A 27,665-nucleotide genomic window follows, 5' to 3' on the forward strand; every position below is an offset into this window, starting at 1 on the left:
ACCAAGAAACACCCACAAATTCCCTCCCTTAAGCTTTGAAAAATCCAGTTTCCTGACTGGTCCTCTGGTCAGGTGTTTGGTTCCCTTTGTTAACCCTTTACAGGTAAAAGAAACATTAACCCTTAGCTATCTGTTTAAGACACCCTCCACATCCCAAGTTTTATAAGATGGGCAAATCTGGGCGTGTTTTCACAGGGATCATAAAAGGCACATCCCCGACTCAAAGGTTCATCCCCTGCCAAGTTTTTCAAAGAAAAGGTTGCCAGCATTTTTTTTAAAATGGGCAATATATCATTCCCACCCCTCCTTTTTTTTTTTTTTTGATGGTGCTGAAGCATTTTGGCTGAATTTTTAATTTTTAAAAATTGAGGCAGACATCTAACATGGAAAATTTCAGTCCAAATATTTATAACATTGCTTAACTTTAACCTTAAAACAGTATCTTATAGTGGAAACTACATTGAGATCATTGCACAAATACTAAGGAAGACCATTATGCAAAGTATGGATATTTATTTTCAAAAGCAGATGAGTGAAACTTCTAAATTCTGTTTACTTTTATTTCCCTCATACTATGTGAATGGTGTAGGTTCCACCAGACAGATGGTAGGATACATGTATTTTGGTAAAAATGTGCATCAGTGTGATCTCTCTTCTTGGCTGTAGTAGTGACATGCTGCATTCTGATTGGCTTAGGGAATTTTTAGTTTCTAGCATATGTAATAAATCTGTCAGAAATAAACTCATCTATCAAAGCAGAAAATGTTTAACTGCACTGCACGCTGATGGATAAACTTGGCTTCTGAGTGGCTAAAAGGAATTCCCCTGTACTTACATTTCAGTAGGATATTTTTTAATCATCATAGGGATCTGTGCATAGAACCTTTCTGAGGTACGCTAACAGACTTCTCCAGTTGGACAAAATGAATTTGGCTGGACTTACAGCTCAGGCTTAGACATTTATGGAAGAAGAGAACCCTTTGTCTTTGAGTAAGATGTACTGCTTTACTTATGCTTTTCCTAACTTCTGGTGGCCTTAAGTGTTCAGGGTTCTGCTAAGGGTTTTCTGTCATGGCTTTGTGACTTTGCACTGTTTTGGGAATGTGGCACCTTATGCGTGGGCTGTTCTTTAGTGTCCTAATCTCTTACCTTCAAAGTAGCAAGATCATTAAATCAACTGTTATCATACATGCATAATAGTCTAAATTGCCATCTCTTGCTGTGCTAGCAGAGCAGTAAAGTAGTAGTTCATTGACGTGGTGGTCTCCTTCCTCCCTTAACAATGTGGGGTTATCTGTCTGTAGACTACATCAACTGAGGCTGGGAGAGGGGATTTGCATTTGGAGCTGACCTAGAAGGGCCCATTCTTGTAAATCTCACCCTTACCGGACTAATCATGACTCCTGCAAGTACAACTTCTGAAGCTTATCTTGTCATTTCAGTATGCGAAGTGCAAGAGTTGTTTCTCTTACAGCTCCAGCTGCCGGAATTATGCGGTTACATGAGAACCTCGCCGGGGGGGAGGTAAATACAAGGCCAGAGCCGCCCTCCTTCCAGGCAGGCAGGGGCTTGACAACACTCAGGCCCAGGGCTCCAACCAGAGGTGCTGAAAGACCAGCTTAAACACTCGTATTTCAGATAAAACGCATGATTGTTTGTTTCCCCGCTTAAGCCAGGCCCTGCTATTCCGCCTCGCGGCACGGGAAGGCACGGACGGACCGCGCTCAGGGAGCTTGCAATGCTCACCCGCTCCTGGGGGCTCCCGTGGCTCTGAGCGGCCGGGCTGCGCTGCAGGGCGGGGCCAGCCGGGCCCCCACCTCCCCGGAAGGCGGCGCGGGCCATGGCGCTGGCGGAGCTGGCCGCGCGGCTGAACTGCGCCGAGTACAAGAACTGGGTGAAGGCCGGGCACTGCCTGCTGCTGCTGCGGGACGCCCTGCAGCGCTTCGCCGGGGAGCAGCTCCGCGCCTTCCACCGCCAGCTGCTCGCCCGCCTGGCGCCCGCAGGCCGCCTCTGCCGCAGCCGCTGCCTTCCCCGGGGCCGGCAGGTGAGAGTCGGGGCCCCCAGCGCGCTCGGGGGAGGGGAGGTTGCTCTTGCGGGGCTGTAGGTAGCGCCCAAATGCTGGGGATCCACGGGGGGGCGGGTCCCTTACAACCCATCAGACCCTCCCCGCCGTTCACGGGCGCTAGGCTCGGCCTGTGCACTTTGTTACCCCAGTGTGCAGCCGGCCTTCCCCGGCTCCCTGCTGCGGTTGGATGTGTTCCTGGAGACTTCCTCACACGACAGGCGTTCATTAAAGATTAACCCTGAATTACTGGAGACTCCAGGACACTCCTGCAAGGTTGGCAAGCCTGTGCCGCGTGGAGAGCACCAACCTTGCACTAGTCAGCATGGCCTGCTCTGGTGATGGCATTGTGCATCTGGTGAGAAGAGTTTTCTTAAAAGCTCTAGTTCCTGCAGTGTGGGGATGATGAGAGATTCTGGACTGTCATTCGACAGACGTTTGTAGCCCTCTTGGTTGCAGAGAAAACCTTGAAAACATGATCTGAGAGCAGCCTGAAAGCTCGAGAACCAGCAGGCAACTATTCCCCCCGCTCCACCCGCCCAGCGTGTTACTTTTTAAAATGCTAATAATTTTTAGAGGGCTGATTCGGGAATTTTGAACACGTGGCATCAGCAATGTTAAGCATGGCACTACTGCTTAAATCAGCATCAACAAATAAAGAAACTGGACTGATTTTGGAAGGAGGTGTTGGAGTTTAGGAGCAGAGCACAGAGTTGTGGGCACTGTGTTGTGTTAGACCATTATCCTTTTCTCCTTGTCTATTTCACTATTTTTGAGTACCTTAGTTCTTAAAGGGGGCGGGGGGGCTGCTTCTCTTCCAGTCCTAACTGCAACTAGACCTGCATGAGAGACCTCGCAGTTCTATCTGCACAACTCCATTTACTTAATCACCGACTACGGTCCCAGGAAGGCTGCAGGATTGGGCCCTCCCTGCTTCCTTCACATTGGGGATCCTGATTGTTAGCCCAGAAAAGAAGTTCTGGGTGGGATGTTAGACAAGAAATTCAGAGATGGAGAATTTCTTTGCTTTAGAATTCACAGTTTTATGGTCCATTATTATCCTGGCCATTCAATTTCTGAGTCCAATACTGGCTCAGCAGAGGGTGCTATGGGACTAACTGGAGCTCTACTCTGCTCCTTCTGCAGCTTACTGTGCTCTCCTCTACTAGGCACTTAACTGCCTAAAGCCTTGTTGACCCTTGCATTTGCTCTCAACGCCCTGTCTCTTTGCATGGCATACATAGCTGTTATACAGAGCTAGATATCTTTTTGTTGTTGTTTTGAAGATCAGTTGTGATTAGGGCTGTTGATTAATTACAGTTAATTTGTGATTAACAAAAAAATTAATCGCTATAAAAATTATTGCGATCAATCACAGTTTTAATTGCACTGTTAAACAATAGAATACCAATTGAAATTTATTAAATATTTTGGATATTTTTCTCATTTTCAAATATATTGGTTTCAATTACAGCACAGAATACAAAGTGTCCAGTGTTCACTTTATATTTTTATTACAAATATTTTCACTGTAAAAATGAAAGAAGAAATAATATTTTTCAATTCACAACATACAAATACTGTAGTGCAATCTCTATTGTGAAGGTGCAGTTTATAAATGTAGGGGTTTTTGTTACATAACTGCACTCAAGAACAAAACAGTATAAAACTTTGGAGCCTACAAGTCTACTCAGTCCTACTTCTTGTTCTGCCAATTGCTAAGACAAACAAGCTGGTTTACATTTACAGGAGCTAATGCTACCCGCTTCTTATATATGTCATCTGAAAGTGAGAACATATGTTCGCATTGCATTTTTGTAGCCAGCATTGCAAGGTATTTACATGCTAGATATGCTAAACACTCATATGCCTCTTCATGCTTTGGCCATTGTTCCAGAGGACATGCTTCCATGCTGGTGATGGTTGTTAAATTTAATTAATGCATTATTTTTTTATAACTCAAGTCCTTAGAAGGGAATTGTATGTCTCCTGCTCTGTTTTACCCCCGTTCTGCCATATATTTCACGTTATAGCAGTCTCGGATGATGACCCAGCACATGTTCATTTTAAGGACACTTTCACTGCAGATTTGACAAAACGCAAAGAAGGTATCAATGTGAGATTTCTAAAGACAGCTACAGCACTTGACCTAAGGTTTAAGAATCTGAAGTGCCTTCCAAAATCTGAGAGGGATGAGGTGTGGAGCATGCTTCCAGAAGCCTTAAAAGAGCAACACTCCAATGCGGAAACTACAGAACTAAACCACCAAAAAGAAAATCAGCCTACTGGTGGCATGAGAGTCAGATGATAAAAATGAACATGTCAGTCCACACTGCTTTCTTATCTAGCAGAACCCATCATCAGCATGGACATGTCCTCTGATGGGGGTTGACAGATGAAGGGGTATGTGAGTGTTTAGCATATCTGGCATGTAAATATGTTGTGAACACCCATTCTCACTTTCAGGTAACATTGTAAACAAGAAGCTGGGAGCATTATCTCGTGCAAATGCACTTGTTTGTCTGAGCGATTGGCTGAACAAGAAGTAGGACTGAGTGGACCTGTAGGCTCTAAACCAGGGGTCGGCAATCTTTCAGAAGTGGTGTGCCAAGTCTTCATTTATTTAATGTAATTTAAGGTTTCACGTGCCAGTAATACATTTTAAATTTACAGGGGCCAGCGGATGGAACCTCAAACTGGCAGTGGGCTGAGCGAGGCCGGCAGCTGGGACTTGAGGCCGACAGCAGGCTGAATGGCTCAGCCTGCTGCCAGTCTGGGGTTCCAGCCCCTGCCAGCCAGGATCCCGACCACCAGCCCCACTCAGCCTGCTACTGGCCCAGGGTTCCGTCCATTCAAGCTGGCAGCGGAGACCCCAGGCAGGCAGCAGCATGCAATGATAAATCAGCTTGCATGCTGCCTTTGGCACACCTTCCATGGGTTACTGACCCCTGCTCTAAACTTTTACATTGTTTTGTTTTTGAATGCAGTTATTTTTTTGTACATAATTCTACGTTTGTAAGTTCAACTTTCATGATGAAGAGATTTCATTACAGTACTTGTATTAGATTAATTGAAAAATACTATTTTTATTTTTACTATGCAAATATTTGTAATCAAAAATAAAAAGTGAGCATTGTACACTGTTTTATGTAGTAATTCAAACCAATATATTTGAAAATGTAGAAAACATCCAAAAATATTTAAATAAATTGTATTCTATTATTGTTTAACAGTGCTATTAATCACGATTAATTTTTTTAATCACTTGACAGCCCTAGTTGTGATAAAACTTTTGTTTTTAGTTTCCAGGAAAGAGAGAGAGAGGTAAATACAATAGAACTTCAGAGTTATGAACTGACCAGTCAACTACGCATCTCATTTGGAAGTGGAAGTACACAATCAGGGAGCAGCAGAGAAGACCTCTCCCCCCCAAAAGCAAATACAGTACAGTACTGTAAATGTAGTTAAATGTAAACTACTAAAAAAATTGAGAGAGGAGCATTTTTCTTCTGTACAGTAAAGTTTTCAAAGCGCTGTTAAGTCAATGTTCAGTTGTAAACTTTTGAAAGAACCACCATAATGTTTTGTTCAGAGTTACCGAACATGTCAGAGTTACGAACAACCTCCGTTCCTGAGGTGTCTGTAACTCAGAGGGTCTACTGTAGTGTCAGTGCACATGAAAGTGAAGGTTTAACAGTACTGGCTAGGGTTGGGCATAGTGGAAGCTTCTCACATGGCTTCTTTAGTACTCTTGTGAGGGAAAACTGGTGCTTGTGCCAATCTATGTAGAGTAGTTTAATGTTGTGAAGAAAGCTTCCCTTAAGCACCATAATGAGATGCCTCATCTACCTTTCACTCATGTTAATTTAATGTAACGGTAACGTAGACATATGAACATTGTGTTAGATATCACTTGTGGATATTGTAATGATCTAAAAGCAGGCATTATCCACCCAGGAAATTCAGAGTTATGCTTAGATAAAAAAAGAAGTCCAACAAAATTAAGGTATAGAAATGCAATAAGGGCACCCAAACTAGCTTGACTGCTCTATAGTGACACCTTGAAGAAATTAAATAAATGTCTTTTAAAAATCTGTTTAGTCTCATCTGGGACTACTTTCTCAAATGCCTTAATCATGATCCTGTTGTTGTTATGATGGTGTCCACATACTCCATTATTAAGCTCATAGGGCCAAAAAGGACTAAGACAGGATGAATATTTTAAAGTACATCTCTACCCCGATATAACGCTGTCCTCGGGAGCCAAAAAATCTTACCACGTTATAGGTGCATTATATCGAACTTGCTTTGATCCGCCGGAGTGTGCAGCCCTGCCCCCCCGGAGTGCTGCTTTACCGCGTTATATCTGAATTCGTGTTATATCGGGTCATGTTATATTGGGGTAGAGGTGTACCTATTTTAATTAATAGAAACTAATGAATGAGTTTACTTGTACGTTCTCAGAAAACTCATTCTGTGCTCAGAGTAAATTTCGTAGTCTTGTAGAGGATATACTGTATTTTTCATACATAACAGAGTGGTTAAATTTCTGCGTTAAGTGCAAAATTAAATTCAACTTCAGCATGTGGAAGCATGACCTGTGACTCCATAATATCCAGTAATAATAATCACTATTGTTACATACCAGAAACAACATTGAGAGCTGGCAGTTCACTGTTCCTCTCTGTTAGAGTACATTAAAAAAAACAAACAAACCCTGTAACATAATTCAAGATAACAAACATTCACTTTGGTGTTCTTCAGTGCCACCCACAATTATTTATTTCTGCAGCCCTATAAGAATGCTGGGTACTATATTAGACCTACAAATAAAACAAAGTTTCTGCCCTGGGGAGTTTACAGTCTAATTCACCTACACATTTAATCCCTCTGCCCTACAAAGTTAATGTCAAAGGTGGAGGAGTGTTTGTATGTGCGTGCACATGGAGAGTGAACAATCAGAAAAGTTAAATTGGAATAAGCTGTTACATGCTTTAGCTGTTAAGATATCCTTCCCAGTTGAAAATTCCCTAAGGATTCAACCATGCTCAGATATATCTTTTTTTATTAACCCTAATGTAAACTGTAAGGAAAAAATGTGTAACTTCAAATTCTGCTGCTAAAGTATTCTTCTCTTTCATCACGGGGCTTGTCACGCAAGCCTCCTTTGAGACATCTGGCTAGCACTGGCCTCAACCCTGGATAGGAGAAGCCTCAGACTCATTTCCAGTTGAGTCTGGACTCTCATTGAATCCAGGTCTCTAGAGGTGAGAGGCTACTGCCCTAACCTACTGTATTTATTATACCTAAATTCTCAGTTACGTCTCTTCATAACAGTTCAGCACACTGCATACGAGAATCTGTGCATTTGATCAAATTTCTGAATGAACGTTCCTTGAATCCTTTTTCTAGTCTCTGCTGCAATGTGGTAGTAATAATCCTGTGCGCTTTTTAAAGTGTAATTTAAAGGGTGCAAGTACTAAGGTAAATTACTTTGGTTTCTTTCCTATCTTTTTTTTTCTTTTTAGTTTCAGTCCAGCTGTTCACTGTGCACAGAGTGGAAAAAGGAGATTTTGAATCATCACACCAACAGGAATGGAGAAGTTCACTGGGGAAACTGCAAACCTTGGCTTTGGCCTTCTAACTCATGGGAACTTGCAAAGGTAACATAATTAAATTCATTGTTGAGAAGAATCACACTTGGGATCAGCTCATGTCCTCACTTTCATCCACATTTGGTTCCATAATGGATTCAGTTTGGCTGGATAGGAGTCTGTCAGGGCAGGATTTGGACCTATGGTGCAATCCTGACCCTGTAGAAGACAATGGCAAAACTCCCATTGTCTTCAGTGGGGGCAGGGTTTCATCCCTAGAGAACAAACTTGCACATGTATTGTCCTTTTTTCTTGCTAAAGGACAAAAGGAAAGGTTTCAAGGGCTAACCTTGTGCTTTTCCATGATCTGAGCATCCAGGGCACTACCCTTTTGGGCTTAACCAACGTGATTTCATTTTTATTTCATCCTGGATTTGAAAACACATTGACTAGGCTTAAATCCAAGCCAGTGTACAGCAGTATTTCTTTGGGCTGAACTAAGAAATACAATGAAAAGGTATTAGGAATAGTATTTGGTAATATTGACAGTGTTGTAAAGTTCAGTGGTACCATGCAAAATTGTTGGCATTTCTTCTCTGCTTCCTGATTTGCTGAACATCGTCTAAAATAACCACTGACTGAAACATGGTCTGTAAAGTATTCAGTAATGTATCTAAATTCTCAATGGAATAAATACTTGTTGTCTCACAGATCTCTTTAGAAGTGAAGCTTGTGCATGAAAAGATGAAGTTCAATTTAACATATTTAATTAAAAAAAGAAAACCCCCTTAAGAGTCACAAAATAACACACAAACTTTTATACTAACTAGGCTACTTTCATCTGTCTGAACCAATGTGGTGGTGGTGGTGGTGGCGGTCTGTGCAGGCAGGCGGTTAACCCAGGGTAAAGTCCCCATATAATCCTGGTGCTTCATTCTAGAGAATATTGTAGCTGGGTAGTGTTCCGGGAACAGGGGTGGTGTGATGTGCTGGTACACGTGAACAACAGTGCATCTGAAGTGAAAAGTAATATTCCCCACCCCCCCCCACAAAAAAAAAACCCTTCCTAGTTTTGTCTGCTATTGCAGATATGTGTATTTAAAATATCTTTTTCCCTTCACTCACTAATCTCCCACCCAAATGTCTGAACTTGCACAGCTCTGTGCTCAACTTGATGGGCTACGTCTGTTTGTCTGTAAGACGATAACTTTTCAGTGCCACATCAGATCAATTGCAAAATTTCAAGGAATGTTCCAGGCATTGGTGGGGAGAATATCAATTTTTTTTGGTGAAAATCACAAAAACAGAAGGGTGAAATGGGGACACATGATGCCCTGGCATCTGGTTAGCAAACCTAACAACTTTAACCAGATCTGTTATGGTCTATTGCTGTGGTTCTCAACCTTTCCAAACTATTGTACCTCTTTCAGGAGTCTGATTTGTCTTGCGTACCCCAAGTTTCACCTCACTTAAAAAGTACAACTTCAACCTCATTAACATTCTTGTACGCATCAGTAAATGACAAAAAATGCATGTCTAATACATTGCGTATCTGTACATCACGTTACTATAAAATACAGTATATAGAGCAGCATAAACAAGTCATTGTATGAAATTTTAGTTTGTACGGACTTCACTAGTGCTTTTTATGTAGTCTGTTGTAAAACTAGGCAAACATCTAGATCAGTTTATGTACCCCCTGGAAGATCTCTGCGTACCCCTAGGAGTACACCTGCCCCTGGTTGAGAACCATAGATCAAAGAACTGGTTAATGGCAGCCATTAACTCCTTCCGTTATAACAATACCCCCATATCTCAGTTCTGCCCAGTCTCTCAATACAGTTTAAGATGTTGACATCCAGAATGACTTGTCTCCTACCCTATGGAGGAGTAGGGGGCAGGAGCGATGGATTCTTCCTAAAAGTGGTGGAGCTGCAAGGCCCTGCCCCCTCTGTGGCCCCTGGCCAAGCTACAGCTGAGTTAGGGAGCCCAGGCCCCTCCATCTGGCTGGGGTGGGGACATAGGCTTGGGGCTGCTCTCAAGCCCCCTGACACTGGGCGGGTGGAGGGGTGGGTCCTCACAGCTGCCCAGGGTCCCTGGGCCAGGCTCCAGCTCCTGACCTGGCCTGGGGATGGGGCCTTGGGAGGAGAAGAGGAGGGACAGGGATCCAGACCAGTGGTGAAAAGTGGAAGACGTTCAAAAGTTGGAGGGCCATGGCCTCCTCTGTTCCGGTGCCCTTGAAGGGAGGGCACAGAGCAGCTGGTGGGGAGCAGGAGATTTGGATGCATAGATGGTGGGAGGGAACACAGAGCCCGTGGCATGAAGGAGGGAGTTGAGGTGCGGGATATCCCTGAAATAGAGGGGGATAGGAGGGGGGCACAAAAGAAGCTCATGCAGGGAATGGAGGGAAGAACTGAGCTGACAAGCTTTAAAGCAGGGGTTCTCAAACTGGGGGTCGGGACCCCTCAGGGGATGGCAGGGTTATTACCGGGGGCGGGGCGGGGTCACGAGCTGTCAGCCTCCACCCCAAACCCCACTTTGCCTCCAGCATTTATAATCGTATTAAATATAATTAAAAGGCGTTTTTAATTTATAAGGGGGGTCACACTCAGAGGCTTGCTATGTAAAAGGAGTCACCAGTAAAAAAAAGTTTTGAGAACCACTGCTTTAAAGTGTGCAACTCCCTAGTGATGCAGGGAAGTCACGAGTGTGTATAACTATACAATATGTTATAGTGTTCATTTAGCATTGTGACTTCATTGCAGAATCAAATAACCAAGTACGGAAAGATTTAAGGGTTGTGAAGGAAATAACCATTTGCTTGAGCACATTGTTAGATGGCAAATGTAGCAAGTGGAGTTGTAGAGATTGTGTTCTAGTTTATTGCATTTACTTTAGGCAATATCATTTTGAAACATAAACAGCGTTTATAGGCAGATAAGGAAATCACATATTTGTGTACTTCCTGAAACCAAAAATGACATTGGTATCGTGCACTTTTGTTATGTAGGCTTATATGCCTCGTGGGCAGATGGATATCTCTGGACCAGAAAAGTGTGATGCAGCTGCTCTTCTAAACCTTTTCAACTTTTGTGATCACTTCAGTGGTATTGACCAGAAGAAAGTCAGAGAGGTAAAATCTCTCAGACTATTTCCAAGAACTATTTTTAATTAATATATATTCTGTAAAATACTGTAAATTATGTGATAGGATGGTTATGACTGTAATGTGGCAGTGCTGTTTTTCTTCATTCTCCTGTTTAGGTGATTAAGTGCCGCAATGAGTTAATGCATTCTTCAGAAATGAAAGTTTCTTCTTTATGGTTGGAAGAGTTTGGAAAGAAGATTCAGAATTTATTAAAGGAACTCCAGAATGTTCCAGAAGTTATGACAGCTAGTACAAGGATAGAAAAGGTAAAAGAAATAATTCTGGTCTGTAGTTTTTTTTTGTTATAAATTGTAAGTATAATCCAGTACGTTTGAAATCTGCAAAGACTTTTAAAAGTCTGTGGAATTTCACTAGGGTTTATATTTTTCTATTGTTTGTTTGTTTAAATGTCCAGTCTCATTGTACGTTACAAAAAGAGTCAAATACCTTACGTCAATGGGACTGTTCATCATAGGAAGCACTATTCTCTAGTGTTTGCAGATTCTGGGTCTATGGTAACTCACCACTGTAAATGAAATATTTGCGAGGCTGAGCGGGAGCTAGCCAATTCTCGGAAACAGCCCTTTTCTACCAGATGTTTTGGCCCTGATCCTACAGTCCATCCAAGCTCTGTTTGGCGCAAGACCTGATTGGTAGCTGTATGCCTCCTTTGAGCTTCCCCAGTCCCTGGGCTGCTGGGCCGTTTGTTCCTCCAATGCAACCATCCATGCTCCTTCCTCCAATTTACCCTCCCTTTATGAGGTAGCTATGCTAACCTGCTTCTCTCTTCATATTCATATACAGATCAGAGACTTATCTCACCCTCCCCTCTGTACTGAAGAGACAGCATCTTCCTAACTTGCCATCTGAATGCAATCCTCTATCTACTACTGTAAGCAACAGAGCTGAGTCTGCCCCATCTATCTATCTTGTACCCAGTTGAGAAGTAGTTATTTATCTATAATCCTCCTCCTGATGTTGGGTCAGGATCACGCTACTCGCAGCGCAGATATCCCTCTTGACTCGGTCTTCTACACAAGTACCAGCTCCACACCCCAGAGTATCTCATTCTTCTACACATGCTCTTGTCCTGCCTGTTTATATCTAGAGATCTTAGGGGAGTTGGCATGTCCGTCCAATTTATTACTACTTCCAATATTAAATATTACAGCTGCTTTTCAGGTGTTTAAGAGGTTATATAGACCTGTGTTTACCTGTATATGTGGCTGCTGCACAATGTGGTGGGATGAGGGGATAAAACAAAAGGTAGGTGGCATGGCACAGACAATTTGCCAACAGGTTTAAGCAGCAGTTGGGAATTTGTTTTTAAGAGAATATTTATTTGAGGAATTGGTCTGTGCAGAAAAGAACTGACATTGATCATGCTGCCTGATAAGTGGAAATGTTGGTAGGGTTTTCTGGGCTTAAGTCACTGTTGATATTGCTTGTTTTCTGTTACTAATTGGCAGAATAGAGTGGTAGGCTTTTGAGCCTGTGACCGCCTGAGAATTTTCTGCAATATCCTGAATGAACTTTATAGAATTAAGCTGCATCTTATTGAATTAGGCTTCCTACCTTTGGGTCCACTGTATTAATATGCAGTTATGTATGTGCTATTGTTGAATTATATGCACCTGCTCTGGCAGGAGGGAAATGCTAACGAAACTCCTCCCTTATCAGACCTTTGATGCTACCCCATGGAGAGGTTGCAATATACTAGTTCAAACTAGATTCTCCAGGGACCAACAGGCAAAGAAAAGATTTTTTGATAAATAGCCTGGTTTTAAACTGTCTCACGTTCTTCTTCCTGATCCAGCAAATGGACAAGATCCCTATCCATAGAGGAGCCCAGTTCTTAGGGTAGGGCTGAAAAGACTGGGCTTACTGAGGCCATGTAAGACTGCATGCTAGTTCTGAGCTGAGGCTGTGATGAACTTATATCCAACAAGAAATCCTTTGGTGAAGTGTTGAAGGCCTGCTCCTGGAGCCCATGGTGCAGCTGGGGTGATCTCTGGTAAACTTATTAGCATGCATGTAGCTTCTTTTATTGTTTTTAGTATGTTCTCTCGGTAGTGCTTTTACCTTAAGAATAAAAGTAAAGAATAAAGAAGACTTGCATAAAAAGAGCTGTGAGATAACATACAACTGTTGACAATCACTCTTATCAGTCTCTGAAGAGAAAGCAAATAATTGTGCTAAGGCAGCTTGTCTCTGCTGGGAATAACATAGTGAAGACAGGGAACTGTGCAGTCTAGAAATATTCCATTCTGACCAAGGTGAGATATCTGTCTCCACCCAAGAAAGGCAACAGCTGGAACTGTAGGCCTGAAATGTGGGTGCTGTTGCTGGACCACACAGGGAACTACAGGTGCAGTTGCCCTCAACTGTGACAAAGCCCACTAAACAAGCTCTTGCAGAGGCACTAGAGAGAACAAATTATTTTTCTTTCATTCTTCCCTATAAGGGCTATAGGTAAACTACAAAACTGTCACCACAGAAAGCTGATAACTTCTGACACTCGGTAGGCAGTACCCCTAAATGTCCAAGAAATGCAGCCGTTGTCTGTCCTATGTCTTTGAACTGAGGCTACAGACTGAGAATGGTTCTGAGCTGTTTAATTACCCAATACAGTGTAGTTTTCATAGATGCTTCCTTTATACACATGATCACCAATCTCTACCAAAATGCTGACTTTTGTGTTAAAAAAAAAAAAAAAAAAAGAGTGCAGAGAAAAGGGAATGAATGGGGTTAAAGGGCACGGTATAACGACCATCACACCAAGGGAGTTCAGCCTCTCATAGTGTGAACAATACCATGATGGACAGATTATTTCAGGGATCTCTTCTTCTCCCACTCTCCATCACATGGACCACCTCCCCATCTTTTTTCTGTTGCATAACACCCCTGAGGCAACCACAGCAATTTATTACATGAAAAATAACAGCAGGTGTATGGAGGTACATATTTATATTTCTGTCTTTGGAATGATAAATGCTTTGTACTTTTCAAAAAGAGTTACTCACATTTTCTCCTTTTCAGGGTGGCTTCATTTAACTCAAAGCAATTTAAATAATTGATTTTTAATTTTGTTTTGCATTGCATATGTACTTTTTACTTCTTTTTCTAAAGAAAGGTTAAGCCTCACTGGTTGGAAACCATTAAAACATATTGACTTGCAACTAAATACAGCCTTTGTACTAAGTGTGGTACATCTCTTTTGCTAATCAAGAACATATGCTATATTTATACACATTTTTTAAGCAACTAAAGAGCTTAACATACATTTATTCAGATTCTTAACACTTATATTTTTTTATTAGAAAATGGTGAATGGCGCATTTCTTATTTATTAAATTGATTTTTTTACTTCTGTCAAGCTCTATTTAGATACAAATTCAATTTAAAAAGCATTTTGAGGTTTTTTTTAAAATAAAAACTTAATTGTGCCGGATACATGAGAAGTTTATCAAAATATGTTTGCGTTTAAAATGAACTGATTTATTAAACAAAGGAAGTATTATCTGTAGTTAGTAAATTGAACTGATTGTTTCTGATCACCATGTCCTTCAAGATTTTAGAACTAGTAGATCCCATCCTCTGACATCTAGCTTTTATTCATAGATTGAAAAAGGAAAACAAGCTTTTATGCTTTTTTCAACTCCCATCCCATTGTTTTGCTAACTTTGAATGAATTAGTCATTGAACTGAACTAGCTGAATAATCTGAAATGAAAAAATATTCTCTGCACCTTTTTATTTTTAAAAATAAACCTGTATTTAATGTAAATTTAAAAAATCTGATTTAAGTAATGTTTTTCTAAAATTATAGATTTTTATCCAGCCTGTTTCTTTTATTCCTCCTTTTGTCCTCCCCACCCCATTCCTGTGCTGTTTCTCCTGATGGAATATGAGAGCCAGCACCATGTGGTCAGCCAGCTCTGTACAGACAGCTGTTTAAGAACACCTAAATTTGATTGCTTACGCATGTTGGAACAAATTAGCTGAAATCCTGAAATAACCATTTTATATGTACCTCCATATATTCTAAACCAGGGGTCGGCAACCTTTCAGAAGTGCTGTGCCGAGTCTTCATCTATTCACTCTAATTTAAGGTTTTGCGTGCCAGTAATACATTTTAACATTTTTAGAAGATCTTTCTGTAAGTCTATAATATATAACTAAACTATTGTTGTATGTAAAGTAAATAAGGTTTTAAAAATGTTTAAGAAGCTTCATTTAAAATTAAACTAAAACACAGAGCCCCCCCGGACCAGTAGCCAGGACCCAGGCAGTGTGAGTGCCACTGAAAATCAGCTTGTGTGCCGCCTTCGGCACGCATGCCATAGGTTGCCTACCCCTGTTCTAGATTATGGAGTTAGTGTTCCATAGGTCAGTTTCATGTGCTTAGAGCACTAGACCTTTAACCTGGTGTCCAGGACAATCAAAACATGATACCACAAGTGCTTGCTTTGTGGTGTAGGAGGTAAAAGTTAGCCTAAAATTCACTTTGTACAGTTATAGAAATGAGGAACTAGAAGTTTTCAGGAGCAACACTGATAAAGATTATAGAAAAGTATTTAGATTCATTTAATCTGAACTCATTGCATAGCTTGAGTACTTTGTTACGCTACTGAAACCACAAAATGAAGAACTGCTCTATTACAGTAGCATTAACTGGAGCTCTCTGTGATACCAGAAAAAGTGCCTTTTTAAATTTAATCACTTATTTCATTTTCCTCTTATAAACCAAACAGCTTCTGTCATCGGATTGGGCTGTTTATATACCAGGGGAAGATGATCAGCCAGATGGATTGGAAGGAGAAACAGAAGTTTGCATGAGTGGGAGCCAAATAAGTGAAATAGAGATGGAATTAGTAAAGGAAAGACTTAAAGAGATCTATCTTCTGGTAGAAGAGCAGGAGATGCTGTCTGAAGAGGTACTTTGAAAATTTTAAAAAAGAAGACTTAACATATTAGTCAGATATTTAAAGGAAAGCAGTTAATGGCTCATTCTGGGTAATGAACAGGATTCCTCTTTTGCATTTTAAACCAATATTTACTGGAAAAGGCCTAGCCAAATGAAGGCAAACTTACAGTTTACCATATAGTAAAGTTGAAATTCCTCCAGGAGCGTAAGAGATGTTTCAAAAACCTCCCACTTTAGTACTAACTACATCTAGGCCGTTTGATGCTGCGATATGGAATGGAAAGTGACTGCCTGCTGAGAGCACCTTTCCAGGCACTCCTAAACTTCAGCATTGAAGACTGGCTAGTTGAGGTACAGAAGATGCTTGAAAATGTGAATATTGTATACAACATACATTGAATTTCCCTGATTTAACATGGCAATAATCTGTGCACAAGATCCCTGATATGCATGTGTCTGTATAGTCTGCTTTTCAAGATGTTCTTGTCCTCTTTTGATATAGTTATGTAACTCCCTTTAGCATTAGTAGAGTTACATATTTGCACCTAGAATAGAACAGTTCCCTTAAACAAGCAAGGTATGTTTGCTGAATTTTCACCTGCACATTCTTTATTTTTCTTTAAACCTTTATCCTAAAATTAATGGTGGTATGTTTGAGTTATCAGAATTTCTAAAGGTGCATTTTTAAAAAAATAACTTGTGAAGGTTTTTAGCACAAACTTCTAATTGTCTTAAAACCTGCTTCTGCATATGTAGCTGAAGGAAACACTGTTGGGAATTTTTAATTTAAAATTTTTTTGTTTAAAACAACATTTTTACAGAACCTAAAATTTATTTTTTTTATTCCAATGAAAATTAGTTTTTTAAAATAGAAACATCTCCCTCCCATGTTTGCAAACGTGAGCATTGTATTAGCTAACAGAAACAAAATGAAACTGACTAGTCAGTTTTCCTTGTTGTACGTGTAAAAAATCAGAGAGCAAACACCACAAAAGGAGAAAAGTAAACTAGGTTCAAATTATTTTGCTTTTAATACTTTAACCTTTTATTAGTAGCAGAGGTAAGGGAAGACTTTCTGTATTTTTTTTTTAAAGTCTTACCTTGACAGTATTTCTGTGAATTTTTAAATCTCTCCTCTATTTAAGTTACAAGAAAATTTAAAAAAATGTAACCTTGAACTCAACATAAGGCTTTGCACGAGCATGCCGAAAGCTGTGACAAAGGGTATGGCTACACTCTCACTCATAGACTCATAGGTCAGAAGGGACCAACATGATCATCTAGTCTGACCTCCTGCACAAAGCAGGCCACAGAACCCTACCCATCCACTTCTATAACAACCCCTAACCTATGTCCGACTTATTGAAGTCTTCAAATTATGGTTTTGAAGCCTAAAGCTTGCAGAGATACCAGCAGGTGACCATGCCCCACGCTGCAGAAGAAGGCGAAAACCTCCAGGGCTCTGCCAATCTGTCCTGGAAGAATATTCCTTCCGACCCAATATGGCACAGCTAACCCTGAGCTGTGGGCAAAGACTCACAGCCAGCACTAAGGAGCAGAATTCTCTGCAGTAACTCAAGTCCTTCTTATACCACATCCCATCACAGAACCCATTGAAGCAGACTCATCTGCTGATAATACACGACCAGTGCCCCAAATATAAACTATCCTAATCATATCATCCCTTTCCGTAATCTTAATCAAGGCTATCCTTCAAGCCAGATATGGTCTTTTGCCCCCACTACTCCCTGGAAGCGCTTGTTTCCCAGAACTTCACTCCTTCTAAGGTAGAACTCGTCAATTCAAGTCTAAAACTTCCTAATGGTCAGTTATAACCATGTTCCTTGATTACATTAGTATAAGCTTAATAATTCTCTCCTCCAATATTAATCCCCCTATATTATTATGATAGAAGCAAGCATATCCCCGCAGCTTCTTTTGGCCAGGGCTAAACAGGCCAAGCCTTTGAGTCTCCTTTCATAAGGCAAGGTTTCATCTCGGATCAATCCTAAGTAGCCCGTCTCTGAACCTGTTCCAGTTTGAATTCATCCTTCCTTAAACATGGGAGACGCAAAAGAAAACCCTGCACGCAGTATTCCAGGTGAAGTCCTACCAGTTGCTTAATATAACGTACTAACACTCTTATCTTGCTGAATATCTCTCGCTGAGTGCATCCTAAACCCATTGCTTTTTTTACGGCCATCGCATTGGCAATCATAGTCCATCCTGCGATCACAATACTGCCAAGTCCTTTCTCCTTCCTGTTTGTTTCCAACTGATGTGGTCCAATGTATTATCTATGTTCTTATTATTAACCCTTTAAGTGCAATGACTTAGCGCTTTTCACTATTAAATTTCATCCTATTTACTATTACTGTCCAGTTCAAGGTCATCCAGAATCTTCTATATGGTACCGGTCCTTTCTGTTTTAGCAATACCCCCAGCTTCCCTGTAATCCGCAAACTTTATTAGCACATTTCCCTCGTGGCAAGGTCAGTTAATAAAAGGTTTATAGATTTCGTCCCAGAACCGATCTTGAGGAACTCCACTAGTAACCTCCTTCCAGCCCTGCCAGTTTCACCCTCAGTAACGACCATTGGTCTCCCTTTAACCAGTTTCCTTTAAAAAACCCCACCCCCCCCTTTTTACAATTTTCATATCAGTCCCATACTTTCCAATTTAACTAACATTCCCCATTTGGAACCTGTCAAATGCTGTACTGAAATCGAGGTAAAATTGATCTACTTGCAATTTCTTGTCTAGAATAATCTGTCACCTTCTCGAGAAGGAGATCAGTTTGTTTGAGCGCGATTTACTTTAGAAAACGTTTGTAATTTGTCCCAATTACCATTGACCTCAATGTCCTTAACTACTTCTCCTTTCAATATTTTTCCAAACTTAATACTACAGATGTCAAACTAACAGGCCTATAGTATCCGGACACGTTCATTTCTTGAAGATAGGAACTACGAATAGCAATCTCCAGTATACGGTATAACCCTGAGTTTACGATTCATTCAGAATTCTCCTAGGCTGCATTTCATCGCCAGTTCCTTTAATATTCTTGATGAGAATTGTCGGCCCTCCGATTTTCCCAACAAGCTTTAGTTTGGCTTCCACCTCAGATGTGGTAATATCCACCTCCATATCCTCATTCTGTTTATCATCCTTCCATCATCCCTAAGTCCCTCATTTCGCCTATTAAGACTGAGGCAAAGTCTTTATTTAGATGTTGGGCCAGCCTAGGATCTTAATCCTCCATTCCATCCTCAGTGTATGCGGTCCACTTCCTTCTTTTTGTTTTCTTCTTCTTTATGTGCTTTAGACTTTACTATGTTTTAATTCCTCTTTGCAAGGTCCAACCTTACTGGCTTTTAGCTTCCTCACTTAACCTACATTTCTGACCTCACTAAGTAGCTTCCCCGCTACCAACCTTTCCTTCCACTCCTTGTAGGCTTCCTGCTTTTCTTAATCATCTCTCTGAGATGCTTGCTCATCCAGCTCGGTCTACAACTCCTGCCTATGGTTTCCCCTTTCTTGGGATGCAGCTTCGATAGTTTCTGGCAGCTGCGACTTAAAGTAATTCAGGCCTCCTCCGCATTTAGATCCACAAGTCTTCAATCCAATCCACTTCCTAACTAATTTCCTTAATCTTTAAGTTAGCCCTTGAGAAGGTCAAAACCTAATCCAGAATCTATTTTTTGTTTATCCTTCCATCTAGTTTGAACTGAATTAGCTCATATCACTCAAACCAAGGTTGTCCCCTGCAACCATTTCTTCTACGAGGTCCCACTGCTCACCAAACCAAATCTAAAATGGCATCCCTCTTGTTGGTTCTAACTATTGGTGAAGAAATCATCTGCTATCACATCCAGAACTCTGAGCCTATTATTCTTGCAAGCACTTGTCCTCCAGTATATCTGGGAAGTTGAAGTCTCCCATGATCACACATTCCCTTAGTGTTTACTTCATAAAAACATTAAAGAGTCTATCCATATCCAAATTAGTCGCGGCGGTCTGTAGCACACCCCAAGCACTATCCTCAGGGGAAGCCTCTAGTAGCTTCTTTCCCAGTGTGTTTTTGCCCAGACAGAATCTGTCTTGTCATTCCATCACTTTTATTTCTTTAACAGTTAACCTCACATTGATGTACAATGCTACTCCACCACCTTGCTTTTTTCTGTGTTTCCTAAACAGCACATAGCCTTCAATACCTGACTCAAGTCATGACTATTTATCCACCATGTTTTCTGTTATCCCCACTTTACGGCGCTGCAACCTTCGCGCTCAGGAGTGTGAAAAAACACCCCCCTGAGCGCTGCAAGATACAGCACTGTAAAGCGTCAGTGTAATCAGGGCGGCCGCGCTGGGAGCGTGGCTCCCAGCGCTGCACGCGCGGCTCCCAGCGCTGCACGCTACACCCGTAAAGGATGTGGTTTACATGCAGCACTGGGAGAACTCTCTCCCAGCGCTGCCACTCTGACCACACTCACACTTCAAAGCGCTGCCGTGGCAGCGCTTTGAAATTCCAAGTGTAGCCATACCCAAAGTCTGTAGATCCTCTCTGGGGACTGGCAGAAAGAGGGTTAACACTGACTGTAGTCAAGACTACAGGAGCTTGCTGTTAACCCTAGAGATTGTCAGAGTAACCAGACTGGGCCAGCTGCTATGTATTAATTTCCCAGGATACTAATAAGAGGGAGGTACTCCCAGGTGCTGTTGAGTGCCACGGACCAGGAGCAAAACCTTCCTTGGAGGCGAAGAGAAGAGGAACATGCTATCTAAAAAGCCCTTTCTTGTTTTAAAACAAGACTGAAACCATGCCTGCACAGAGCCTTTTTGAGCTCCAAGTAAGCCTTGACTGGGGGGAGGATTGTTTACTTTTTACAAGGCTCTGAACCCAGGCTGAAAGGATTTTTTTTTCCTCAGTTTAAATTCTGTGGGAAGGTATTAAAATAAACAAGTAAAATACTTCCTACGGCCTGGACAAACCTGGTTGAACCGATCTGGTGGTCTGTGAGGCCTTGTGATATTGTCTCAAATTTCATCTGACTTGTCACAATAAAGACAAAAGCTATAAACGGGTTTGATTATTCTAGGGATAGAACCAGCCTTGTTGGGTGTCTTTTTAATTTTTTTCTAAGCACCTCTACATCCTTCTTGCATCTTCAAGTAACCTGGAAAGAACCTAAAGTGAAACCTTGAGCAAAAAGCATTCTTAAAGTAAGTGAAACTTTGGCCCTGAAATCTGGACACTGTCCAATGTGTATGTAATTTCTAGCATCTTTTTTTTTTTTTTTTTTTTTTTTTTTTTACAGTGTCTTCCATGAAAAGTATGTTGTCTGGATCTCCTTTTTCTGTTGTAAGAAATACCCCCCTTTTCAACAGTCTCAGTTGGTATTTACATAGCAATTCCTCCCCCTCATTCTGGGAAATGTGATCAATCTGTACATGGCTCATTCTCTTCCACTGTAAATTAGGAAGTAAAACAAATGTTTAACAAACTTGGCATTTCTTTATCCTCAGTCTTCCATTCGCATTGACATCTTTTATTGAACAAACTCAATTTTACCAAGTGTTTTTGAAGAACTGTTGTTGCTAGTGAAAATATTCTCTGCAGTTGAGTATTCCTCTTGGGAAAATGCCCTCAGGTTGGCTTTCCTTTATGTTTCAGTAAAAACAAAATTGTTTACTAAAGTATGTAGCATGCATAATTCTCATATAAACTGAATGCTTCTCACCCCCACAAGCATGCATGATATGCTTAGCATCTGTAAGAAACATTTTAAAAAGAGGGAAAGACTTTTGCCCTTTGCTGATCATTTCCATGTCCCACATTTCATATTTATTCCCCACTTCTGCTGTCCTCCCAAAGCTGAGTCAAGAATATCCCTTCCATACTGGTGCCATATTTTCAAATTCATCTCTTTTTGGTCTAGGTGTTTTCCAACTCTCATTTTCCTTTCCACTTTGAGAGAGATCCTTTCATGGTCACCACCTTCCCCTCCTCCTCCAGTCACCAAATGTTTGACGGCGCAGGTTGAAATTTTGACACTATTGGTGGTCCACAGACATAGTCTGAGAACCTTTGTCCTAGTCTATATTTTCCTCCAATCATCAGCTGCTTCTAACTTTTAAAAATTTAGTTCTCTTCCAGTACGCCAGATTAAAAAAATTCTTGTTGAGTTAAGATGAGGATTTTTACCATAACCCCACCTTTTCAAATAAAAAATGCTAAACAATAGTTAAATTTAAAAAAAAAAAATCCTTCACCGTGATGTTATATTTTAAAGTTGCATGCTGTGCAAAGATGTGCCACCACAGTGCTGTAATTTGGCTTCATTGCATATGTGTAGTATATACTGCCTGCTGGTCTCTGAGTTGGGAATTGCTTTTCCCAGGCCCTTCTTGCTGCATGCTTGAGTTTCCCAGAGCTGCAGTTGCTTGTACCATCTGAAAAGATCTCTTCGGGGATGAGCTGCCTCCTGTAGTCTCCATGTGAGAGCCGGGAAGACTTGATTACCAAAGACTGCAAGTGGCTTTTCCGCTCACATCATCATACGATGAAGGGGGGGAACCTGCCAAATATTGGGAATATTTTTTTCAATTGAAATTGCAAATAGGCCAATATCTTACAAATAAACTTAACTCATTTCACCCTCACTTTTAAAAAAGAGAGTTTAGATAGCCTTCAGTCTTTGCATTGAATGTTCTTGTGGGGAGAGGAGAAATAAACTGGGAATATACATTCAAATACATGTAGCATGTGCTAGAACACACAGAGATGAGTCAGGATGAATTAAGGTTACTGTAACAACCATAAGCTATAATTTTCTTGCTCTTTGTTAGTGTCACTGCACTTAAAACTATAACAGAATATTAAACTATGATTAAAGTCTGAGACAATAGAATCATAGAACTGGAAGGGACCTCGAGAGGTCATCTAGTCCAGTCCCCTGCACTCAAGGCAGGACTAAGTATTATCTAATGTAAAATGTACGGTGCATGTGCCATAACAGGTTTGGTACGATGCACAGTGGATTTGTTTTGCTGTGAAGCTGTTTGGACTTCAGAGGCAGGTTTACAGTCCAATCTTCCATCAATGATTACCTGCCTTTGTCAAATTTTGATCTGCTTACATGATAAAAATCCTTCGTCCACAGGGCTGGTCCGAACAAGCCCTTTACATGGACCAATATCTTAAAGATGATCTATCGTACCTGAGTTTAAATTCTTCTCTGCTGAGAATTATTTGGCAACCTGCCCTCAGCTTCATGTGTTTCCCACATTCTCTGTCCTCGTTTTGCTGAAGCTACGCTCCCACTCACCAGCTTTTGCTCTAAAAAAAAGCTTAAAGCAAATTAGCTCTTCAAATACAGAGAGACAAGATGGGTGAGGTAATATCTTCTATTTGTGAGAGACACAAGCTTTCCAGCTTACACAGAGTTCTTCAGGTCAACTCTGTATAAGCTCAAAAGCTTGTCTCTCACCAACAGAAGTTGGTCCAATAAAAGATATTACCTCACCCACCTTGTCTTTCTAATGTCCTTGAACTGACACAGCTACAACACTACATATTTAAAATAAATGAGAGTCTAATAGCAGGACTCTCTATTTCTGGCCAGAAAATGCAGCAATCCTAAACAAGCCAACAAAAAAGCCTTTTTATAATTAGAGGATGTGGAAATTATGTGCCAGAGAGCAAATATTGAGAAAGTGTGATAGTTGAAGAAGCTTATATTGTAATGATTTGGCTCCATTAAGAGGTGTTTTTTTTGTTTTTTTTTTTGCTGCTGCTGTAGAACTTAAATAGGATACAGATGACAAAGAACTTCTTAAAGGACAGCAGTGATCTCCAGATAAGTCTTCAGGCAGATATGCAGAGGCTAGAAGGCCTTGAAAAAGAAGGGTGCAACCAAAGAAGATCTATGAAAGAGACCATGAAAGAATATCCTGATCCGGAGGAAGAAGAAGGCAAGTTTACTCATTTAGGAAATGTGCTTTTCCTCTCTCTCAAGCTGTCTTGGATGTTACAAGCAAAAATGTGTAAAGGAGTTTGAGGAAAAGAGTGCTGTCATGTAGAATAATTCTCTTTATCAGGATGTGTTGCTTTGACACACATGGTGTAGTGGGGCATCTCCCAGGGAACTATTTAGGCTATGATAATGAATGGCAGTGACTATTGCACAGTGTTAGTGAAACTTTTGTTTAATAGAGACACGTTTTGTCAGGGCCGTCAATTGTTGTATTTCAGCAGTTGTGGAATTGTTAAGATTCAGTCGTCTTTATAGAAATGATCAAATACAGGTTAAAAGAAGGAATAAAGAGAGAATCTATGTGAGGATTTGTTTCATGGGTTGGGAACTACCAGGTTAAAAAACATAAAAAATACTGATGTAAGAAACAAGTGCAACACTCGATTAGAGGAAGATTCACTGATGTTTTGTTTTGTTTTTTTGTTTAAATATAGGTTGTTCGTTAAAGAACATGAAGTGTATTCCCAAAGAACAACTTTTGTGAAAATGCCAGTGACTGTATTTTGAAGAGAAGTTCCTGTAAGTGATTGACTAGTAGTCTGTCTTTCACTGCGTGAGGGTATGCCCAGCCTCTTCAGTGGCTTGGAAAACAAACTTAAAGGGTGAATTGTCATGAGATGCCTTTCTAAAATTTCAAAACTTCCTGTTGCGGTTTGATGATTTTGTTTCTTGGAAGAATGTCATGTACTCCCTCCCTCCCACCCCATCACCTCCTTTTTCAATTTCAAGAATGTGGAGAAACATAACTAGAGCCAGGAAATAAACTGTAGGTTTGAAGGACTTGATCTTGCAAGGATATGGAAGGCTGAGAGAAGGCAGTACTGAACCACTGGGGCTTTGTTGTTGTTGAGCCATTAAGGCAGTTAAGCTGAATGGAATGGATGTTGGGCAGCAAAAATACAGTCCCTAGCATATACCATGAGGCCTCGAGCAGCTGGCTGTAAGAGAGAGAGTTTAATTTGTTTCTGTGTCTGGGCCTCATAACACCCTCTGTTCTCAGTTTAACATTGGCTCCTCAGTCACTTTGGTGTAAAGCAGCAATACTTAAGGGTGGCAGCAAAACCATCTTAAAATAATTAAAATGACCACTATACAACAGATTTACACAGTTCCCTGACCATGTCCTGTTTTACTCATGGCATGGTCATTTTTCCCATTCATGAGCACTCACTGCAACATGAGCATAGAGGTTTGCTCACATGATTCAAAACTGCGTACATCTCAGTACCACGTGCAGACTGCTGCACAGTTCTTGAGAAAATGCTCATCACCAATGCTTTAACTATCCATGTTTCTTTCAGTGATGCTTTTCATGGTCAAGTCCTATGTGGTTGCTTAACCCTGAGAACAGTGCATTCAGGATTTCTGCTAAATTTGCAACTGTCAGAATCCCGTAGTTCTAATTTTAATGGAACAAAGTCCTGGCTTTATGTGTTTTTTTTTATATTTGTAAAGAATTTTTTGCAAGCACAATAAAACATTCAAAAAAATAAATTTTTAGTTATGCCAACAGGTGATGCATTTAGTACTGTCAGAGCACAATTTTGTTAGATAATTTGATATTGTTAATTCTAGTTTTTCCCACTAAGAGCAAAAACATTGCAAGTGAGGGACACTGTCAGCTAAGATAATCATACATTTATAATATAATATAAATCAGTGACCTTTCAGAATACTGAAACTGATGTAATTTTAAAAAAAAACAGGCACTTAAACCTTTGTTTTTGCTTTTTTCAGTTTTATTTTTTTTCTCTTTAACATAATGGAGACCAGCAAGATCAGTTTCAATTTTGTGCAGTCCATATTACAGTATTTCAGTTTAAGTGCTATGTTGTTGTTGTTTGTTGTTTTCAGACACTATTTTTACTTAAATGATCCCAGCAACTATTTTCATTAGACTTCATTTTTTAATGGAAACATTTCCATTAGTCTTAAGTTTTATAAAACCTCATTTTTACAAAATGTGAATGTTAAGGTACATTTGCTTTCCAGTACCCTCTAAAGGGTTGACAGCAACATAATGTATTTAATCTCTTGAGATCTACCATTTCTTTTTAATAAAGACTTTGCAATCAATAAAAGAAACAAAATTCATATATTATGAATGTATAATGTTAATATTTGTGTCTCCTCTCCTCAGATTCATTGTTTTTGCTGTTTTTGTGTATATTTGTCCCTTTTTCATGGCCTAGAAAAGTCTTCTTTCTTTCAAGTTTCTGACTGGGCAACTGCTTTTGGGTGTGGCTGGAATTCACCAGCCTGCCTGTTGTTAGAATAGCGGAACAGGTGTATGGGAAGTGAGCAGATGATACTTTTTTGCATTTACTCTTAAGGAGGTGGCCTAACTTCACCTCCCTGGAGGTTCCCAGAAGCCAATGATATTCCTTATTCCTATAGTTTACACTATAATAACTAATATTTTGAAAATCTGACACTGTGAGTATTGACTACAGCAATTATTAGAGGTGTTCACTTTAGAAAAGGGTCTGATCATGCCCCCAGTAAAGTCAATGGAAGTTTAGCTATGGAGATAAATAGGAGAAGAATCTAGCTCCCAATTGCAGTTCGAAGTTTGAGAACAATTGAGACTTTTTTTTTTACTATTGCAGAGAACAAGGATGACAGAAATAGATTCCTAGGATTTGAGATAGTTGTCTGAGCAGTTTAAAGGGTTTTGAGGCTCAATGCTGAAGTTCTCCATTAGCAAGGTTTTTGATTGACGATGTCCTGGGCTTACTTGCTTTCCTGTATGATGTGGTAATAGTTGTCTGTCAGTTGAGCAGTGGTCTAAATACTGTAACAGATTATACAAGTATAGTAATGGACTCCTTTGTTCTGTCAGTTATTCTCACAAATGACTTTGACTCCAGCATTATAAGTGACTACTAACAGGGAGGGGCTTACCACGTAAATAGAAATATATTGGCACCGAGGCCTTTCAATAGGCAGTAACCTCTTAACAAAATACAGTACTTAAATTGCTTTTTTTATGAAGCATATAACATTTACAAAATACGTTTTGCCAGAGCACTAACCAAGAAATGTATTCATTTCCAGTAACATGACATTCAATGGAGTGAAAAACCATCCTTGTGATGAATTGTATTTTAACAAGAAGAAATCCTGACGCATCAAAATCCAGTGGCGAGAATTCAAAAAAGTTCTCATTCTTTTCAGATTCCGTTTATTGCTTAAATTACCGAAAAGCCAAGGAGAGGATATTCCCCATCCCTAAACCTAGGGTCTGATGCAAAGGCATCAAATACCCACCTTTCTTTATGGAATTATGGGGCCCACGTGGGTGTTCAGAGTTTACAGACTCTAAGATTTCATTTAACAACAACAAAAAGACTCATATTTCTTCATACTTGTGATGAAAACCTTCCATGTGATGATAGAGTAACCTGCTGCAGTATTTTTTAAGACGGCAGGGAGCCTGAAAGAGTGACTCAGACATGTGACCTTCCTACCCCCCATTTAACTCATTGGGGGTTAAAACCAAATTGATTACATTTAGATGTCGTCATTCACTTTCATATCTGAAGATCTTAGTGGATGGGCAAGAGGTGTGAACTGATGCTGCAGGGAAGGAAGTGAAGAGGGAAGAAAGGAGAGACAGACATAGGAGGCGGAGGAGGAAAAACTGAGAAGGATGAAGAATGAAAAGTAATGAAGGACATAAACAGCACTGCTCCTGGGGGTGGGTGTATTTTCCTACTGAGTGACGTGGATGTGACTATAAGATACTAAACAAGTAACTAAGCTAAACTTTTATTTATTTAGTACATAAGGGCCATATTCTACCCTTGGTTTTGTACACACCCCACTCGCTGGATGAATTGAGTATCTTTTCATAAATGTATGAACCGTAATTAAAAATAAAACATGGCCTTCTGTGA

General features: G+C 40.4%; 1 protein-coding gene across 2 annotated transcripts; it reads left to right on the forward strand.

Moving 5' to 3' along the window:
• The first annotated feature begins 1,753 nt into the window (after nt 1-1,753).
• C1HXorf38 (chromosome 1 CXorf38 homolog) lies at nt 1,754-27,665 on the forward strand. Of its 2 annotated transcripts, XM_032795778.2 has the most exons (8): nt 1,754-2,044; nt 7,591-7,725; nt 10,667-10,789; nt 10,921-11,070; nt 15,558-15,740; nt 23,533-23,704; nt 24,201-24,285; nt 26,824-27,665. In XM_032795778.2, the coding sequence occupies exons 1-7, from the start codon at nt 1,841-1,843 to the stop codon at nt 24,248-24,250; spliced, it is 1,017 nt and encodes a 338-aa protein (XP_032651669.1). In that variant the 5' UTR covers nt 1,754-1,840; the 3' UTR covers nt 24,251-24,285; nt 26,824-27,665. The 2 variants fall into 2 exon arrangements, with proteins under 2 accessions (XP_032651669.1, XP_032651670.1); XM_032795779.2 differs by lacking the exon at nt 15,558-15,740.

This window comes from Chelonoidis abingdonii, chromosome 1 (assembly GCF_003597395.2).
Source record: "Chelonoidis abingdonii isolate Lonesome George chromosome 1, CheloAbing_2.0, whole genome shotgun sequence".
In the NCBI taxonomy this organism is placed as follows: Eukaryota; Metazoa; Chordata; order Testudines; family Testudinidae; genus Chelonoidis; species Chelonoidis abingdonii.

Bases quoted from the DNA above. Each gene is read 5' to 3' on its own strand.
- C1HXorf38 (XM_032795778.2), top strand. From the start codon at position 1,841: ATGGCGCTGGCGGAGCTGGCCGCGCGGCTGAACTGCGCCGAGTACAAG. The intron at 10,790-10,920 runs GTAAAATCTCTC...TCTCCTGTTTAG, and splicing joins ACCAGAAGAAAGTCAGAGAG to GTGATTAAGTGCCGCAATGA. The intron at 11,071-15,557 runs GTAAAAGAAATA...TAAACCAAACAG, and splicing joins CTAGTACAAGGATAGAAAAG to CTTCTGTCATCGGATTGGGC.